This window comes from Microcaecilia unicolor, chromosome 2 (assembly GCF_901765095.1).
Source record: "Microcaecilia unicolor chromosome 2, aMicUni1.1, whole genome shotgun sequence".
NCBI classification, from domain to species: domain Eukaryota; kingdom Metazoa; phylum Chordata; class Amphibia; order Gymnophiona; family Siphonopidae; genus Microcaecilia; species Microcaecilia unicolor.
The window spans coordinates 655,605,585-655,625,767 of record NC_044032.1 but is presented as its reverse complement, the minus strand read 5'-3'; the positions used below and the strand labels follow the sequence as shown (position 1 = coordinate 655,625,767).

The 20,183-nt window shown below is 42.5% G+C and overlaps 1 protein-coding gene across 1 annotated transcript in view; it reads left to right on the top strand.

Annotated features, from left to right (window-relative positions):
* BBS7 (Bardet-Biedl syndrome 7) overlaps positions 1–20,183 on the top strand; it is a 94,229-nt gene that overhangs the window by 27,124 nt on the left and 46,922 nt on the right. Inside the window, exons 8-11 of the mRNA XM_030191777.1 lie at positions 3,486–3,602; positions 12,054–12,184; positions 15,249–15,333; positions 18,173–18,275. Of these exons, the coding sequence (XP_030047637.1) occupies positions 3,486–3,602; positions 12,054–12,184; positions 15,249–15,333; positions 18,173–18,275 (436 nt within the window). The remainder of the gene's footprint in view (positions 1–3,485; positions 3,603–12,053; positions 12,185–15,248; positions 15,334–18,172; positions 18,276–20,183) is intronic.

The window sequence follows — 20,183 nt, the reverse complement described above, 5'->3', positions numbered from 1 at the left end:
GTCGTACCTCACGTTTCAAAGCTCTCAGGTCTGTTGAGAACCAGGGTGATAATCTACGAATGTGCGAGGATTTGTGACGCAGGGGTGCAATTGTATTCAGCACTGCGTTACAAGTGTGGTCCCAGTCAGTGAGATAAGTGGGCGAGGATGGTTGCAGATCCGAGCCATGACTATAAAGAGACCTCCAGAACAAGCTGGGGTCAATGACCCCTCTGGTGTAATGTTGGTGAGAATGACGAGGCCGGAGGGGGCCTGAGGTTTGCCAGCGTAGTGTGAACTGTAATTTAAAGTGATCTGACCAAGCCGTTTCCAGCCAGCTAATATCATGAACAGAAAAGTTCTGATCGTCTAAAAAGATCACTCTGCTTCTTTGTTTCCATTTGCAAGAAAAGTGTGCACAGTGTAAGGTGTCTTGAGTTAAAAATGGATGAACCTATTGTGCTGGGGGAGAGGGAGAGACAGAAAAAAGTGACAAAGTTTTGCATGTTATGGTGGCATCAGCCCTTATGGTCAGTGTTGCCAGGTGAGTGGTTTTACCGCCCAATTGGGTCGCGGTTTTTTGGGCTTCTTTTTTTTCTTTTCCACGGTTTTTCAGGCGTTTTTTTCGGCCACGGGGGGCAGGGTTAGTGACGTTCTGGGCGGGGCCGATGACGGCGGGGGCGGGGTGATGACGCGGGGGCGGGGGTGTCAGCGGCGGGGTTTGAGTTTGGGCAGGTTTTGGACTGTTTTTAGGCTGGATTGGGTGGGAAAAAAATTTTCCACCTGGCATCCCTGCTTATGGTACTGCTAATATATCAAAACACCATGTCACAGTTTTGACCACCTGTAAACCTTTGGGTGTACTGCTCTATACACCCTTCATAAGTTCTGTGTAACTTTTATCTAGGATCAGGTGAACTGAAGGGTTTTAAAATTTGTGTCTACGGGAGAAAAAGTTGAATAAGCTTGTCCTTAAAATGTTAACATGGTAAGTGACGGCAGCTAAAGACCTGGTCCATCCAGTCTGCCCAACAGTCACATTCATTATCAATTCAAGATTAAATGAACAATGAATCTGATATTATTTACTTGATCATGGTCTTTTTTTGGTGTTTCTGAAACATAGACTGTAGAAATCCACCTGGCTCTGTCCTTATGTTCCAACTACTGGAGTTGCCGTCAAATCCCACTCCAGCCCAGTGGCGTAGTTACGTGGGGCCAGGGCGGGCCTGGGCCCCTGTATATTTGGCCTTGGACCCCCCCCTGCCAATGATCCTCTCGACCTCCCGCCGTCGCCTGCCTTTGCTGGCAGGAGACCCCAACCCCCGCCAGCCGAGGTTCTCTTCTTCCCGCAGAAGGCTTCCTTCTGTTTCTGATGTCCTGCATGTACAACCTGCAGGACGTCAGAAACAGAAGGAAGCCTTTTGCGGGAAGAAGAGGACCTTGGCTGGCGGGGGTTGGGGTCCCCCGCCAGCAAAGGTAGGTGACAGGTTGGCGGTGGGAGGGGGGGTCGAGAGGGTCGTCGGCAGGGAGGAGGGGCAAAGTTGGTGGTGGCGGCGGGGTTGGAAATGGCGGGGGGGGGGGGGTCGGCAGTGCCGGGGGGGGGGCTAAAATGTGCCCCCTCACCTCAGGCTCTGGACCCCCCTCCCGCTGAAGTCTGGCTACGCCCTTGCTCCAACCTATCCAAACAGAATCCCATGGAAACAACTTGCATCCTCACGTGAATCCCATAGCACCTTCTTCTGTCCCCGCGGCAATCCCGTGATCCCCATTCCCGTGCAGCTCTCTAAAAGAAAACCAGTAGTAATATTTTTGCACCTGAGTTCTTGGGTGCTTTATACAGGTCATATAAAGACTACAAAAGGGGGTGGATGTATTTTCTTTCCTATGTACTAACATTTATTTAATTATCAGAACTTATATTCCACCTTTTTCAACAATAAGCCATATAAAACAGATTTCAATTCATCCAATGATCATACATAAGATGTCAAAATATTAACAAATCAGAAGTTATCAACATGGGCTACCGTAAAAGGACCCCCTAGTTACTAATAACTGGGGTTAGCTGTCACAGTAGCCCATGGAATATGACTTTCCCGGTTTGTTAATATTTTGACATCCTATATCTGATCTTCAAGGCCCTTAAAGGAAATGGCCCTGAGTATCTGAAGAATAGGATGATCCTCCACACACCGCCAAGGACACTAAGGTCCTCTCAAGGACTATCACTAACCACACTCTCTCCAAAAGACATTACATGATGTAATACCTGTAAGCGAGCCTTCTCCGGAGTAGCCCCCACACTCTGGAATGATTTGCCTGAAAGGCTCTGCTTAACACAAGACTATCTCTACTTCAGGAAGCAGGTGAAAGCTTGGCTCTTCAACCAGGCCTTTAATGGAAGAAGTAACTAACTTGTTAGTCTCACTCACACACACAAGGATTGACTTGGGCTGCACATACGACATGTTGATCCACTCCTACCCTAGCTGAGATTATATTTAACCATCTGATCTCATGTGCATTGTTTTTTAAATTAGTCACCTTATTTTCTAACTCCTCTTACTCTTTTACCTATCTATATGTTCCATCTTTGCTTATACCCTTCACTATCAATTAAAATGTTCTATTACATATTGGGTTGACATTGTAAGTAGTAAACTATGTCATAATTTGTATTGTTATTTGAATATTTTTACTGCTGTAATTGCCTATTCACCTTGAGTGAATTCCTTCAAAAAGGCAGTAAATAAATCCTAATAAATAAATACACGAGAGGAGCTGCATCAGGAGTACCTCTTCGGGGCGCGAAAGAACCCCACTCTTTCCTGCCTGCTTCAGCTGCTCTGTGCTGCTACCATCACTTCTTTCAAATGGCCGCTGAGAATTCCTGTGGCAGCCTCTCGAGATTACCGCTTGGTCTATTTTGAAGAAGCGGAGCACCAGCACAGAGAGTGGCAGGAGCGAGCAGGAAAGAGGAGTTCTTTCCTGCCCTCCTGAAGAGGCCACTAGATCACCAAGGCAGGGGAAAGGGCAGGGTCGTATGGGCTGGCCAGCCAGCAGTGCTAAAGCTTAGCAGCTAAAAAGTCTATTTCCCCATTGATGTTCCCACAGTGATCAACAAATTCTCGGCAAATATGCCTAATTCTGCGTGTCTGCAGAATTTTGTGCAAATTGTGCGCTGCGCAGAATTCTGGCAAGGGTACTGTTAGCTCACAGGAGCCCTTATCGCCTACAAAATAGGTAACGTTTAAAAATGGCTGCATTAGCTCAAGGCCATTAATGAAAAGATTTGATAGAAGGCATTTTTACTGCTACAGTTAAAATGGCCTTGGTGTGCGGGGAAACCCAGATAAGAGCATGCTAAGGCCATTTCTTACTGCAGCCTCGTTGCATAAAATGGGACCTGAGCTAAAATAGCAGGAGTTAGTGGTAAAATAACACATCTTAACAGTAGTTCATGTGGATACCTTCTCGCCCTTAATCTGAACTTTTATGCTTAGGTGACTCTGGTGAAGACCTTCTGTTTGGAACATCGGATGGCAAGCTTGGCTTAATTCAGATCACACAGGCTTACCCGGTGCACAAATGGGAAACCATTAATGAAAAGAAGAGAGGAGGTATGCATCGTGACATCATTCTCATTCTTCAGTCGTTTCTGGGTTTAATTACAAATCAAGGACAGAACTATTGCACTTGAACTGTTATTGAAAATGTGCCCAAAGTTAGAAAGCATTCTTTACAAATTTCTGAGCTGAAAGGAGAGGACAGAGCAGTGTGAACAAGGATTTGGATTTAGATTACACCTTTCTCAGTAGCTGAAGGTACCAGTACGTACTTTAATTTCTAAATCTTCTTTTACCCCGCCTATCTACAATTCTTTCTTCAGTGAGGAGTAGAAGAGTAGCTTACTGGTTAGTGCAGTATCCTGAGAACCAAGGCAAATAATTTCACCCTCTATTGCCCCAGGTACAAAATAAGTACCTGTATATACTACTACTTAACATTTCTGAAGCGCTACTAGGGTTACGTAGCGCTGCACAACTTAACATAGAGGGACAGTCCCTGCTCAAGGAGCTTACAATCTAAAAGACAAGTGAACAGTTAGTCCGATAGGGGCAGTCAAATTGGGGCAGTCTGGATTTACTGAACGGTAAGAGTTAGGTGCCGAATGCAGCATTGAAGAGGTGGGCTTTAAGCAAAGACTTGAAGATGGGCAGGGAGGGGGCTTGGCGTAAGGGCTCAGGAAGGTTGTTCCAGGCATAGGGTGAGGCGAGGCAGAATGAGCGGAGCCTGGAGTTGGCGGTGGTGAAGAAGGGTACTGAGAGGAGGGATTTGTCCTTTGAACGGAGGTTTCGGGTGGGAACGTAGGGGGAGATGAGGGTAGAGAGGTAGGGTGGAGCAGCAGAGTGAGTGCATTTGTAGGTAAGAAGGAGAAGCTTGAATTGAATGCGGTATCTGATTGGAAGCCAGTGAAGTGACTTGAGGAGAGGGGTGATATGAGTATATCGGTTCTGGCGGAATATAAGACGTGCAGCAGAGTTCTGAACAGATTGAAGGGGGGATAGATGGCTAAGTGGGAGGCCGGTGTATATAATATGTAAACCACTTTGACTGTAACCACAGGAAGGCAGTATATGAAATCCCATCCCTTTTCAACATAAGAATATAACAGTAGCCATACTGGGTCAGACCAGTGGTCTATCTAGCCCAGTTTCCTGTTTTCAACAGTGGCCAATCCAGGTCACAAGTACCTGGCAGTAACCTAGTTAGTAGCAACATTTCCCAGGTCAAGCAGTGGCTTCCCCGTGTCTATTTCAGTAGCAAATTATGGACTTTTTCTCCAGGAACTTGTTCAAATCTTTTTTAAACCCAGATACTACTTACTCCGGCAACGAGTTCCAGAGCTTAACTATTCATTGAGTGAAAAACATTTCTTCCTATTTGTTTTAAAAGTATTTCCATGTAACTTCATTGAATGTCCTCTGGTCTTTGTACTTTTTCAAAGAGTTTAGCCCTATTTTACTGTCCCTTCTTTCTCCTTTCCTATCCTAATGTAATTCTGCTTTTTTTTTCTCCTTTTTCTTGTTTGCCTTTTCTAATTCCGCGATATCTTTTTTGAGATACAGTGACCAGATCTGAACACAGTATTCAAGGTGAGGTCGCACCATGGAGCGATACGGAGGCATTATAGTATTTTGGTCTTATTTACCATTCCTAGCATGCTGTTTGCTTTTTTGGCCTCTGCCGCACAGTGGGCAGAAGATTTCAGCATACGATGACACCTAGATCTTTTTCTTGTGTACTGACTCCCAGGGTGGACCCTAGTATCAGGTAACTAGGATTTGGATTATTTTCCCCAATGTGCATCACTTTGCTTTTGTCCACATTTGAATTTCATCTGCCGTTTGAATGCCCAGTCTTCCAGTTTCCTAAGATCTTACTGCAATTTTTCCACAGTCCACATATTTTTTAACAGCTTTGAATTGTTTTGTGTCATCTGCTGATTTAATCACCTCACTCATTATTCTGATTTCCAGATCATTTATAAATGTTAAGTAGCACCAGTCCCACATTCCACTATTCACCTTCCTCCATTGAGAAACATGGCCATTTAACCCAACCCTCTGTTTTCTGTCCAATAACCAATTCTAAATCTACAACAGAACATTGCCTCCTATCCCATGACTCTTTAATTGTCTCAGGAGCATCTCATAAGGAAATTTGTCAAAGGCTTTGTGAAAATCTAGGCACACTACATCAGTGGTTCCCAAATCTGGTCCTGGAGGTACCTCAGCCAGTCAGGGTTTCAGGATACCTACAATGAATATTCATGAGAGTTTGCATGCACTGTCTGCACTGCATGCAAATTTGTCTCATGAATATTCATTGTGGATATACTGAAAACCTAGCAGACAATAAGGTGATGATCCACAAACGAGCAGACCAACAATCTGAAGAAATGTTTAGTTTATTAAAGCAATCGCCCAACGTGGTCACATTTGCCTAAAGTCTGTGTCGGGGGTAAAATTAATACATAAAAAAACATCAATTAAAATAATAAAAATCATAAAAAGATTTCTCAAAATGAATAAAAATGACAAATTCACTCCTTAAAATATAAAAATTCATAATATATGCAAAAGAGCATATGCATTTAAGATTATACATTGTCAAAATAAAAAAAAATAATATTAAATCACTCTTTAAAACATAACAATTCTTAACATAAAAGATATAAGGAAAACACGTGTGCATTTAAGAGAGTTACCACATGCATATTGCACTTAAAATAAGTAACTAAACAAATATGCATGAATGATATGCATATAACTAAAACAGAGTGCACTATTCAAATCACATACTTAGCAAAAAGCCAACATGAGTACATTGGTGAAATCAGAAGACAGGTTTTTACAAAAAATTGGCCACGTCAGGTGATTGTTTTAATAAACTCCAAATAATTCTTCAGGTTGTTGGTCTGCTCATTAGGTTTTCAGTATAGCAGTGAACAGACTGACTGGGGTGCCTCTGGGACCAGGTTTGGGAGCCACTGCACACCAACCGGCTCACCTTCTTTGACTACTGCAACAGTATTTTTATCGGATCCAAGGTCCAAATCCTGAAAAAACTCCAAACCGCCCAAAACACTGCAGCCAGACTTGTTTTTGGTAAATCACGATTTGAGAGTGCAACACCTCTCCGTGAAAAGCTCCATTAGCTCCCTATTACTGAACGAATATATTTCAAGGTCCATGCTCTGGTTCACAAGATTATCTGCGGAGAAGCTCCAGGCTACATGTATAATTTGATTGACCTTCCAGCCAGAAATGGCTTATAATCTTCTCGAAATTATCTCAATCTTCATCTTCCCAATTGTAAAGGACTTAAGTACAAAACATATTACGCATCCAACTTCTCCTTCACGGGCAGCCAACTCTGGAATGCCTTACCAAGATCCATTCGAATAGTCAATGATCATCTACCTTTTCGGAAGCTGCTCAAAACTTACCTCTTCAAGCAAGCCTACAATAAGGACCTGACTTAACCTGCGAGTCCATTTGCACTACCTGGATCAGACTTCAAAGACAAAATCTGGAATATGTCTCCTGCCTATCCTTCTAGTACATCCCTCTTCCTTCCCCTCCCTACACATTCTAGTACATCCCTCTTCTTCCTTCCCTTTCACTCTCCCATAATTAACAACACGCCAATCCCATTACGTACCCACCTCCCATTCCCTACCTCTACCACCCACCTTCCTTCCCCTTCTCACCTACCCACATCTAAACGACCAGCTCTTTATTTACTATATTACAGCTGCATCCATTCTTTGCTACTTGTTTAACCTGTAGTACTATGTAAGCCGCATTGAACCTGCTGAATGGGTTCCCAGAGACTGATTCATAACAATCCATCATGACTTCTACCTTCTAGTATCATCCATTATCCTTTCCTTAATGTTTTTAGTCTCGTGCATTAATCCAATGGTCTCTAATGTTTCTCAAACCTCAAACTAACACTATTTGCTTTTGTCTCACCTAGAATGTAAACCACACTAAACCCTGGAAGGGGGATATTAGCGGGGTATAAGTGTTACAAATCTCTCTATATAAAAGGCAACACCAACGTTCTATGAAGCCTCCAGCCGGAAGTGTGAAGGGGGCGAGATATCCGGTTTCCCTATGAGTGTCTGCCCCGCCCTCTCTGTAACACAAACAGTCAGTGAAGGAAAACAGCAGAGCACGAAATCAAATCGCTGGCTCTGTAACAGTGAAGGACTCAGAGGGAGGAGGGGAGAGAGGCCAGAGAGCAGGGACACACACACTCCCACATGCACACAGAAGAAAACCTTGCTAGCCCCCCCCCCCCCCCCCCCCCCCCCCCCGTTTCATTTGCATCAGAAACAGGGCTTTTTTACTGAAGGACTCAGAGGGGGGAGGGGAGAGAAGGCAGAGGGCAGGGACACACACACTCCCACATGCACACAGAAGAAAACATTGCTAGCCCCCGTTTCATTTGCATCAGAAACGGGGCTTTTTTAGTAGTAAATAAATAAATGTTTAGGCACACCTTCAAAGAAATGAAACAAATTGGTGAGGCAAGACTTCTCTAGCTGAATCCAATCTGACTCTGTCCCATTAAACCAGGTTTGTTTGTGTTCCATAATTTTATTCTTTATAATAGTTTTCACTATTTTGCCTGGCACTGAAGTCAGGCTTACCGATCTGTAATTTTCTGGATTGCCCCTGGAATCCTTTTTCAAAATCAGCATTACATTGGCCACTCTCCAGTATTCAGGTACCATGGACGATTTTAATGACAGGTTACAGAAAACTAACAGCAGATCAGAATTTCATGTTTTGAGTTCTTTCAGTACCCTAGGGTGCATGCCATCTGGTCCAGGTGATTTACTACTCTTTAATTTGTCGATTTGGCTTAGTACATTTTCCAGGTTCACTGAGATTTCTTTCAATTCCTCCACATTGTCACCCTTGAAAACCATTTCTGGTACAGGTATGTCTGTTGCATCTTCTTCCGTAAAGACTGAAGCAAAGATTTCATTCAGTCTCCTCCCCGAGTGCCTCTTTTGCTGCTTCATGATCTAACGGTCTCATGGATTCCCTCACAGGCTTTCTGCTTCTGATGTACCTGAAAAAATTATTGCTGCGAGTTTTTGCCTTTGCGGCAAGTTTAACTTCATGTTCTCTTTTAACCTTCTTTATCAGTGCTTTTCATCTAACCTGACAGACAGTGCTTATGTTGCTTCTTATTTTCTTGATTTGGGTCCTTTTTCCATTCTTTGAAGGATGTTATTTTGGCTCTAAAGTCTTTTCGCTTCACTTTTTAACTATGCTGGCTGTTGGTTGTTCTTCTTTCCACCTTTGTAAATACGTGGAATGCATGTGATCTGGGCTTCCAGTATGGTATTTTTAAACAACATCCATGCCTGATTTAAAGTCCTAACCTTTGCAGCCGACCCTTTTAGCTTCTTTTTAACCATTTCCCTCATTTTATCATAGTCGCCCTTTCAAAACTTAAATGCTGCTACAGTAGATTTCCTTTGTGACTTCACTCCAGATATTGGCTCAAATTAGATCATGTTATGATCACTGTTTCCCAGCGGACCCAACACCATTACTGTAATGTAATTTTGCAGGGTATAGTAAATATTTATTGAGGAGATGGCAAATACCACAGAATACAGCAGCCAGCTTGTTATGCTGGGTGTCCAAGTTTGATAGGACATCACCCCTGGCTTCCAAGGTGATACACAAATTTTGAATATCTGTGTATGTAATATTACACGGTATGGTCCCGGCATATATGATGGTTAAGATCTCAGCAAAGAATTGTAATCTTTTCTCTAAACATTTCCTAGTCCTTCATTACCCAAGTTAGATATAAGAAGATGTTTACAATTATTTTCACTTTTCAAGTCACTAAAAACTGGGATTTGTTACCATGAACCTTGAAATGTATGTCTAATTGTAAACAATTTTGTAAATTTTTTAAAGCATTTTTATTTCACAAATATGTACTCTTGAGTAGATTTAATATGGGATTGTTAATTTAAGGCCCTGTTTACTAAGGTGTGCTAGTGTTTTTACTGCACGCTAAACGCTAGAGACGCCAATATATTTCTATGGGTGTCTCTAGTGTTAGCACACACTAAAAACGCTAGCGTGCTTATAGCGCGGCTTTGTAAACAGGGCCCTTAATGTTACTCTGATTATTTATTTATTTATTTATTACATTTGTACCCCACATTTTCCCACCTATTTGCAGGTTCAATGTGGCTTACATTTTTCCGTAGTGGCGGTCGCCATTTCCCAGATGAGAAATACAAATTGGTATTGTGTTAGAGTTCATAAGTGATACTTCATAAGATTAGGCGGTCAAGTATAAAGTGTTTATTTCCGGAGTGGAAAAAGAGTGGAATAACGTTAAGGTACATTGGTGACATAGTGAATGAGGTAGTCGTGAATAGAGAGTTCGGTTTTTTTCTGTTCAGGTATAGGCTTCGTTGTCTGTCATTTAGGTTGGATCAATTGTAGTATGCCTTTGTGAACAGGTTAGTTTTTAGTGATTTTCGGAAGTTTGTTAGGCCTTGCATTGTTTTTATGGCGTTTGGTAGTGCATTCCATAGTTGGGTGCTTATGTATGAAAAGCTGGTTGCATATGTTGATTATCATGAGAATGCTCAGTCTGTTCTTTGTGACCCGCCTAGAACCAGTTTAGTAATGGCAGGTTATAAATGTAATTTATTTATTTAATTTATTTATTTATTGCATTTGTATCCCACATTTTCCCACCAATTTGCAGGCTCAATGTGGCTTACATTGTTCCGTCATGGCAATCACCATTCCAGAGTAAAAGATACAATTAGTATAATAGAATTAAGCAGTCAGTATGAAGAGGTCACATTCGGAATAACAGATAAAGCGTTAATGCGTTACAGTTCTTATAATGGATCGTTGTAGTATGCTTTGTTGAAGAGAGAAGTCTTCAGTGATTTCCAAAAGTTGATTAGGTCGTGTATTGTTTTCACATCAAAGTGCATTCAACAACTGCGAACTCATGTAGGAAAAGCTGGACGCATGTGTTAATTTGTACTTTAGTCCTTTGCTGCTGGGGAAGTGGAGATTCAGGAATGTGCGTGCTGATCTTTTACTATTCCTGGGTGGTAGGTCTATGAGGTCTGACATGTAGGCCGGGGCATCTCCGTAAATGATTTTATGAACCAGGGTGCAGACCTTGAACGTAATACATTCTTTGAATGGAAGCCAATGCAGTTTTTCTCTTAGGGGTTTGGCACTTTCGTATTTTGTTCTACCAAATATGAGTCTGGCTGCAGTGTTTTGGGCTGTCTGAAGTTTTTTGATGATTTGTTCTTTACAACCAACAAAGAGTGCATTGCAGTAGTCAAGGTGACTTAGCACCATTGATTGTACCAGACTGCGAAAGATATCCCTTGGGAAGAAAAGTTTTACTCTTTTGAGTTTCCACATTGAATAGAACATTTTTTTTTTTTGTTATATTCTTCGCATGGCTTTCAAGTGTAAGATTTCGGTCAATGGTAACTCCCAGAATTTTCAGGCTGTCTGAAACGGGAAGGGTAACGTTTGGTGTGGTTATAGTGGTGGATTTAATTGTGTTAAGTTGTGATGAGAGAATAAGACATTGTGTTTTTTTCTGCATTAAGTTTTAATTGAAATGCATCCATCCATGAGTTCATGATTTGGAAGCTGTGGTTGATGTCGTTAGTGATTTCTTTTAGATCATGTTTGATCGTGACATCATCTGCATATATGTATGGATTAAGGCCTTGGTTGGATAGCGATTTGGCCAAAGGTATCATCATCAAGTTGAAAAGGGTCGGCGAGAGTGGTGATCCTTGGGGAACTCCGCATTCAGGTTTCCATGGAGCTGATGTATTTGATTTAGAATTCACTTGGTATGTTCTTGCGGTTAGGAAGCCTCTGAACCAGCTAAGAACGTTACCTCCCAACTCCGAAGAACTCTAGGATGTTTAATAATTTTTTATGGCTTACCATGTCAAATTGTAGTAGCAGTATACTGTTGCCAATTGCAATTGCTTGTTTAAATTTATTTAGAAGAGTAATTAATACTGTTTCGGTGCTGTGGTTGGACCGAAATCCTGATTGAGAATCATGAAGAACTGAGAATTTGTTTAAGTAGTCGGTGAGTTTCTTGGTTACCATACCTTCCATTAGTTTGGTTACTAGAGGGATAGATGCTACTGGGCGGTAGTTGGTTAAGTCACTTGTTTTTTTCCTTTGAATCCTTAGGAATTGGGGTGAGAAGAATATTTACTTTGTCCTTAGGGAAGAGTAATTAATTAATTAGTAATGTAATGTAATGTTCAGTGCTGCTGCTTCTATGAATAGCCACACTGAATATGCATAAAATATTTAAACACTGAGCACAGGATTTAAATATTGACCGACAGTTTTTGAAAATGACTGTTTACGTAGGCTGTAGCTTTTACTTTGCTCTTGTGAGCCTTACAGCCAGTTGATGTTTGATTCCTTGTACTCCGATTGTAGGCGTTCTGTGTATTGATAGCTTTGACATCTTGGGAGATGGCGTGAAGGAGCTGCTGGTGGGTCGAGATGATGGAATGGTGGAAATCTACAGCTTTGACAGTGCGAATGACCCTGTTCTTCGTTATGACCAGGTAAGCTCTCTAGAGCGTGACACGTTTTGTAAGGTGACAGAAGTGTTGCCATGATGCTAGTCACTGTGGTTTTGACAAAGTTTCAGCTAATAGGCAGTACGGTGATGATAGGGGGGGGGGGGGTCATATGACATAGTGGACCTGCATCCTCAGAAGCTCATGCTGCACTAAGAGGGGTAGTTATTAAGGTGCAATATAGCTCTAATATGTGTTACTTATACTTTAACACATGTTAAAGGACAATAACGTGTCAATGTGGGATGTATAACAATCAAAGCTTGTCAATGGGCATTGAACCACCTTGTTAGAAATATGCAATGATTAGACCAGTACTGAAAAATGCATCTTTATACCAATCGGCTGTTACTAGCTATACACCTACATCAGATCTGTGTTTTGCGTTTAAATTGTTGGGGAAAGTAGTGGTGAAACATCTGACCACTTTTGTATAATCTCTCAGTGTTTTATACCCTACAATCTGGATTTTGGATGGGTCATAAGTACAGAAACAATCTTGACTGCTTTCCTTAGTGAAGTCCATCTTATCCTGGATAATGTGCCTTTAGATTTGGCTTCACTATATAATTTAGTTGACCATCATTGATCACTTCTAAGACAGCAGTGATTCTCAGAAACAGAGTGTGAGTGCACATGTGTTTTGGCCCTCCGAATGGGGCCCCTGATAGGAAAAGGTTGGACAACCCTAGTTTAAGCTGATGATCCGATAACAAATCCTCTGCAACCCGCAAGCCAAGAGATTTTTAACACTCGTAAAGCAGCATCTCTCGTTGACACCTTGTGCGCTTTGCCATTCACAGTGAATTGTAAGCCAAAGGGGAAAGTCCATCGGTACCTCACTTGTTCAGCTCTGAGCTTAGCACTGATCTCTCTGATTTCATGGGGTAGGTGCAACGTAATTGGGGAAATGTCCGCAAAAATAGCCACAAGTTGAATGGTTTTGCTTCCTTGTTGCAGAAGAAAATTGCTTCCTTTAGGTCATATCTGTGATAACACACCATAACGGCCTTTGCAAGGTTGTTGTGCGCTCTGAGGGCCCATTCAATTTTAAGATCCTGCAGAGCTAGCCTGACTTGTGCCTGAGCTTCTGAACCACAGCCTTACAGTCTTGAAATTCAGGACACACAGGGATACCCCAGATTTTTAAATGATTTCTTCTACACCTGTTTTCCAGGTCTTCAATTTTGTTGAAGAACTCTTGCTGCTGTTGTGCATGCTCACTGTACTTTTTCTCAAGTGAAATAATTTGCTCCAATTGTTCATTGGTTCGTTTTTTTCACCTCTCTGTGGTTGCCTAGCTCAGCAATATCGGATCTTAAATCCAATCCCAGGGAAGCCAGAGCTGCTTGGGACACTGCAATTTCAGCTTTATTCTCTTTCAGCCAATTTATAATCTCATTTTATTTATTTGTAGCATTTGTATCCCACATTTTCCCACCAATTTGCAGGCTCAATGTGGCTTACATTTGCCGTAATGGCGGTTGCCATTTCCGGGTAATAGAATTACAAATGGTAATGTGTTAAGTTGCATACATACATGGTAACATACATGTAACATAACATACGTGAACAGATCATGGTATAGATATATATCATGTGCATATATATGTTAAGGAAGAATAAATTATGGTAATACATGAAAGTTCCTGAATAAGAAATTGGAAGAATAAATTATAGTAATACATGAACGTTCCTGAGTACGAAATTGGGTTGCATCATTCTTTAGGTCATCAACTATGGAGAGACCATATTCGACATAGAGATTGAAGTGGTTATGCTTATTCATTAGTGGTAAGGAGGTTGATCAGTCAAGTGATAAGATTTCAATTATGTCTAAGACGTGTAAAGTCTTATTTTTTGGTGTTTAAGATGGGTGTTTATGGTATGCCTTCTTGAACAAATCTGTTTTCAGTAGCCTTCGGAAGATAGTTAGGTCTTGCGTTATTTTTATGGCCTTCGGTAGTGCGTTCCATAGCTGCATGCAGATGTATGAGAAACTGGTCGCGTATGTGGATTTATATTTTAGTCCTTTACAATTAGGGTAATGGAGATTGAGTGCATAAGTAATGCCACACTGGGAAAAGACCAAGGGTCCATCGAGCCCAGCATCCTGTCCACGACAGCGGCCAATCCAGGCCAAGGGCACCTGGCGAGCTTCCCAAACGTACAAACATTCTATACATGTTATTCCTGGAATTGTGGATTTTTCCCAAGTCCATTTAGTAGCAGTTTATGGACTTGCCCTTTAGGAAATCGTCTAGCCCCTTTTTAAACTCTGCTAAGCTAACCAGCTTCACCACTTTCTTCAGCATCAAATTCTAGAGTTTAATTACGCGTTGGGTGAAGAAACATTTTCTCCGATTTGTTTTAAATTTACTACACTGTAGTTTCATCGCATGCCCCCTAGTCCTAGTATTTTTGGAAAGCGTGAACAGACACTTCACATCCACCTGTTCCACTTCACTCATTATTTTATATGCCTCTATCATGTCTCCCCTCAGCCATCTCTTCTCCAAGCTGAATAGCCCTAACCTCCTTAATCTTTCTTCATAGGGAAGTCGTCCCATCCCCGCTATCATTTTAGTCGCCCTTCGTTGCACCTTTTCCAATTCTACTATATCTTTCTTGAGATGCGGCGACCAGAATTGAACACAATACTCCAGGTGCGGTCGCACCATGGAGCGATACAACGGCATTATAACATCCTCACACCTGTTTTCCATACCTTTCCTAATAATACCCAACATTCTATTCGCTTTCTTAGCCGCAGCAGCACACTGAGCAGAAGGTTTCAGTGTGTTATTGACGACGACACCCAGATCATCTATAGAGGCCTTATTTAATCTTCTGCTGTTTCATTGGCTTGTGGGTTTGGGCAAAGAGAGGTCATCCTGAGGCCCTGGGATGTTAATGGGAAGTATATGGGCAGATGAGATGATAAAAGGCTGGGCGAGATTACTTCCTGCTAGTTTCAGGAGAGCAGTCCTGTGGGGAATGATGGCTGGTTCTGCTCTCTACTGCTATAATCAAAATCTTTTATTTCTAGGCCTTTTCGGAGAGCATCATGTCTATCCAAGGTGGCTGTGTTGGAAAGGATGGTTATGATGAAATTTTGACGGCCACTTATTCTGGTAAGGTGCAATGGAAAATAATTTAAGTAGGAAACTTAGCCCTGTCATATGTGAAGATTGTTTATTGGCATTCCTCTTGCTTTTTAACTAATATGAGCTAGCTGCCATGGCTTTAGGCCTATTCACATGACTGTCAGGTTTCTGGTGGTATTGCATTTCAAAAAGACCTCTTTAGTTGATGTCTCCATCAAGTGAAGCTCTTGTAACGATTTTAAATTCTATCTCTGTAGAATTTTATTTAAACTTTAACTGCGTGCCCATTCTGGGGGATCTTTTACTAAAGCTTAGCTTGAGTAATCTGCTGCAGATAACTGGAGCTAAGGTTTCTTCAGTGGTCTTTACCGTGGTCCTCCCTGAAATCCCTGCACCGAGCAATCAGAGATCCTAGGCAGGCAGAGATATAAATAGTGAGTTCCATAGCGTCTCATAGATCAAACCAGAGACTTGTGGGTTGTGCCCCTCTACCAGCAGGTGGAGATAGAGAGAACCTCCGAGGTTTGTTATATGTGGACCTGTGCAGCCAGCTGAACCTCAGTATTCTCTTTATCTAGCAGGTGGAGGGACATCTCTGTGCAGCTCTGGTTTGATCTGGCTACTGGTGTCCTTTGGGCCTAGTTTAGCACAGACAGGGGTTGAGTGGCTGTTTGCAGCTTGTGGTGTACACTGGTGCCAGGTCCCTTCAAGTCTCCCCCTATTTTTCCTCCGTCGCCCGGGGCTGTTGGCCTGAACGGGTGTTTCCTTTCTCTCCTGACTTTAAAAAAAAAAAAAAAAAAGGTAAGAGACTTTGTTTTTGTTTAATTATACGAAGGAACTAGACGTTATGCTGAGTCAGTTTTGGGGCAGTCGTTTGTGGAGCATGTCAGTGCCTTCTGAGGTTGCTAAGCGCTGCTCCCGGTGTGGGGGCCGGAGAGCAGCATCGGGGGAGTGTGAGTCCTGCCGCCGTCAGCCCACAGCGGGTGTTCAGCGCGACGGGGGTTCCCCTCAGGTGTCCGGTGAGTCGGAAGCGCAGGGGATAGTTTCGGCGATTTCCTCGGGGCAGGTGCCTGAATATGTCTACCCTTTGTGTGTGTAAAAGTGAAAACATTTTTCTATATAAGGATGTCTTAAATATATGTTTATACATTGATATTGAGATCCATTTAAGTGTAAGTGACCACATCTGAGATTTCAGTTATTATTATTTGACTTTGTATTTCAAATTACTATGTAAGCCGCATTGAGCCTGCATTGTGTGGGAAAGCGCGGGGTACAAATGTAATAATAAATAATAATAATAAATAGAGCATGTATGCAGCTACCTCTGAGCCCGCAAAGAGGTGGGAAAATGTGGGATACAAATGCAATAAATAAATAAATAAATAAATAAATAAGTGATAGTTTTCCTACATTATATGACACCTTCCATAAAGGAGGGCTAAAAAGGGACATTATCGTTATCCAGATACAGAATGATAAAACGACTTACAAATATCATGTAGAGTCCTAAACTACTACTACTATTTGACATTTCTAAAGCGCTACTAGGGTTACGCAGCGTTGTACAATTTAACATAGAAGGACAGTCCCTGCTCAAAGGAGCTTACAATCTAAAGGACAAATGTACAGTCAGTCAAATAGGGGCAGTCTAGATTTCCTGAAAGGTATAAAGGTTAGGTGCCGAAAGCAACATTGAAGAGGTGGGCTTTGAGCAAGGATTTGAAGATGGGTAGGGAGGGGGCTTGGCGTAAGGGCTCAGGAAGTTGATTCCAGGCATAGGGTGAGGCGAGGCAGAATGAGCGGAGCCTGGAGTTGGCGGTGATGGAGAAGGGTACTGAGAGGAGGTATTTGTCCTGTGAGCGGAGGTTACGGGCGGGAACATAAGGAGAAATGAGGGTAGAGAGGTAATGAGGGGCTGCAGACTGAGTGCATTTGTAGGTAAGAAGGAGAAGCTTGAACTGTATGCGGTATCTGATTGGAAGCCAGTGAAGTGACCTGAGAAGAGGGGTGATATGAGTATATCGGTTCAGGCGGAATATAAGACGTGCAGCAGAGTTCTGAACGGGGGATAGATGGCTAAGTGGGAGGCCAGTGAGGAGTAGGTTGCAGTAGTCAAGGCGAGAGGTAATGAGAGCGTGGATGAGAGTTCGTGTGGTGTGCTCTGAGAGGAAAGGGCGAATTTTGCTGATGTTAAAGAGAAAGAAGCGACAGGTCTTGGCTGTCTGCTGGATATGCGCAGAGAAGGAGCGGGAGGAGTTGAAGATGACTCCGAGGTTGCGGGCAGATGAGACGGGGAGGATGAGGGTGCCATCAACTGAGATAGAGAGTGGAGGAAGAGGAGAAGTGGGTTTTGGTGGAAAGACGATGAGCTCGGTCTTGGACATGTTCAGTTTCAGGTGGCGGTTGGACATCCAGGCAGCAATGTCGTGTAAGCAGGCTGATACCTTGGCCTGGGTGTCCGCGGTGATGTCTGGTGTGGAGAGATACAGCTGGGTATCATCAGCATAAAGATGATACTGGAAACCATGAGATGAGATCAGTGAGCCCAGGGAAGAGGTGTAGATTTAAAAAAGAAGGGGTCTCATGCATTTGCCACCAGATCACACATTCTCCCCTCTCTTTCAGTGTCACAGAAGGGCAGACCCACACAATTTACTGTCAGAGGTATTTGAGATGGTGTTTATAGTTTATTAAAAATTTGATATAATGTGCAGGAAGGAGTCTCTGCTTAAATTACTTTATGAAACCAAAGCTTGTGTCGTCAGAACACCTTGCCAAAAAGTTAATAGCACATCAGTGGCTGCACTGGATGGAGGAGTTATTGAGAAAGAAATAAGTCTTTTGCCACTATCTTGTTTTACAGGCTGGGTGACAGGGCTGAGCACAGAGCCTGCTCACAAGGAAGCTGGGCCCGGAGATGAGCTCAAGATCAGCCAAGAAATGCAGAACAAGATTGCATCTTTAAGGTGATGGAAAGAACTTAACAGTGTAGCAGGTTAACACTGATTGTATCTGTCGGCCACACACAGAAAAGATAAGGATGTGATTATGCAGTAATTGATGAAATACTTCCTATTTTGTTTTGTTACATTTGTACCCCGCGCTTTCGCACTCATGGCAGGCTCAATGTGGCATACGTGGGGCAATGGAGGGTTAAGTGACTTGCCCAGAGTCACAAGGAGCTGCCTGTGCCTGAAGTGGGAATCAAACTCAGTTCCTCAGTTCCCCAGGACCAAAGTCCACCACCCTAACCACTAGGCCACTCCTCCACTGTTGCTACTATTTGAGATTCTACATAGAATGTTGCTATTCCACTAGCAACATTCCATGTAGAAGTCGGCCCTTGCAGATCACCAATGTGGCCGCGCAGGCTTCTGCTTCTGTGAGTATGTGCAGGACGTCAGACTCACAGAAACAGAAGTCTGCGCAGCCTTCTACATGGAATATTGCTGGTGGAATAGCAACATTCCATGTAGAATCTCCAATAGTAGCAACATTCCATGTAGAATCTCCAATAGTAGCAACATTCCATGTAGAATCTCCAATAGTATCTATTTTATTTTTGTTACATTTGTACCCCGCGCTTTCCCACTCATGGCAGGCTCAATGCGGCTTACATGGGGCAATGGAGGGTTAAGTGACTTGCCCAGAGTCACAAGGAGCTGCCTGTGCCTGAAGTGGGAATTGAACTCAGTTCCTCAGGACCAAAGTCCACCACCCTAACCACTAGGCCACTCCTCCACTCCTTTTCAAAAATGGTCCCATTTGTTTGGTGATGTGTGTGTGCTTTTTTTAGGATTGTCTTCCTAAGGGTGAAATAATTCTTTTTTACAAAGGGGACTTAATTGGTGTCTTCTCAGGGTTGGTCCTTATCTTAATTACACTTTTTTTTTAACCTTCAGTTTCATTTCCAGTTTAGAAAGTCAAAACAAACTATTGATATAAGACCAGGGAATATAATGTACAGAAAACCTTTCTAGGTTCACAGAGAAGGGAAGGGTACTTTCGTACACAGGACTATTAACTAGATTTATATTTCACTTCAATTTCAGAAACCATATTATATAGTATAAGCAGAGGAAGAAAGAAAGTCTGAGAGTATCAGAGAAGAAAAATGGAGAAAATCCAAGGGAGAGAGACAAATAGAGCAGGAAAGACAGAGTAGAGAGATTTCAGTCTCAGGATAGACCTCAACTTAATTTTCAAAGACTTGATTAAAGACCTTTGTCTTTAGACCAAAACATTTATCTGGATCAGTTAGATCTGTAAAGAGAAGCCAGTGCTGGTCCATTAGGAGCACAACAATTAGCTTTATACCTAAGTTTAATAGCTGTGTATCCAGATTGTTAAGAGTAAACATATGAATAAGAAGTTGAAGATATTCTTTTTCTAAGAGAGACTTGACTTACCTAATTTTCTGTGAGGCAGAGAATGACCTAGTAACTTAGCTCTGAGATATCAACACAAACGCCAAGTATAGTGATTGCTTCTTTCAGCAGGATGGGGGTGTAGCTAGGTGGCAGGTTCCTTCCAGTAATCCAGATGGTCTTTGATTTGGTGAAATTTATTTTCAGTTTATGAGATGATAGCCATCCAGTAACTGCATGTAGGCCTGCATTCAGATCGTCTAGATTAGGTCTGTGGCTGGAATACGTTTAGGCCAGCAGTTGAATGTGATCCACATATAAAAAGTCACTGATCCTCAGGGCTTTTTTTGTGCCGGTACGCACCGGTACGGCATACCGGCACCTTCCCCCCCACCCCCCGGCAAGTCCTACACCCTTCCTCTCATAAGTATATAAGTACATAAGCACTGCCACGCTGGGAAAAGACCAAAGGTCCATCAAGCCCAGCACTCTGTCTCCGACAGCGGC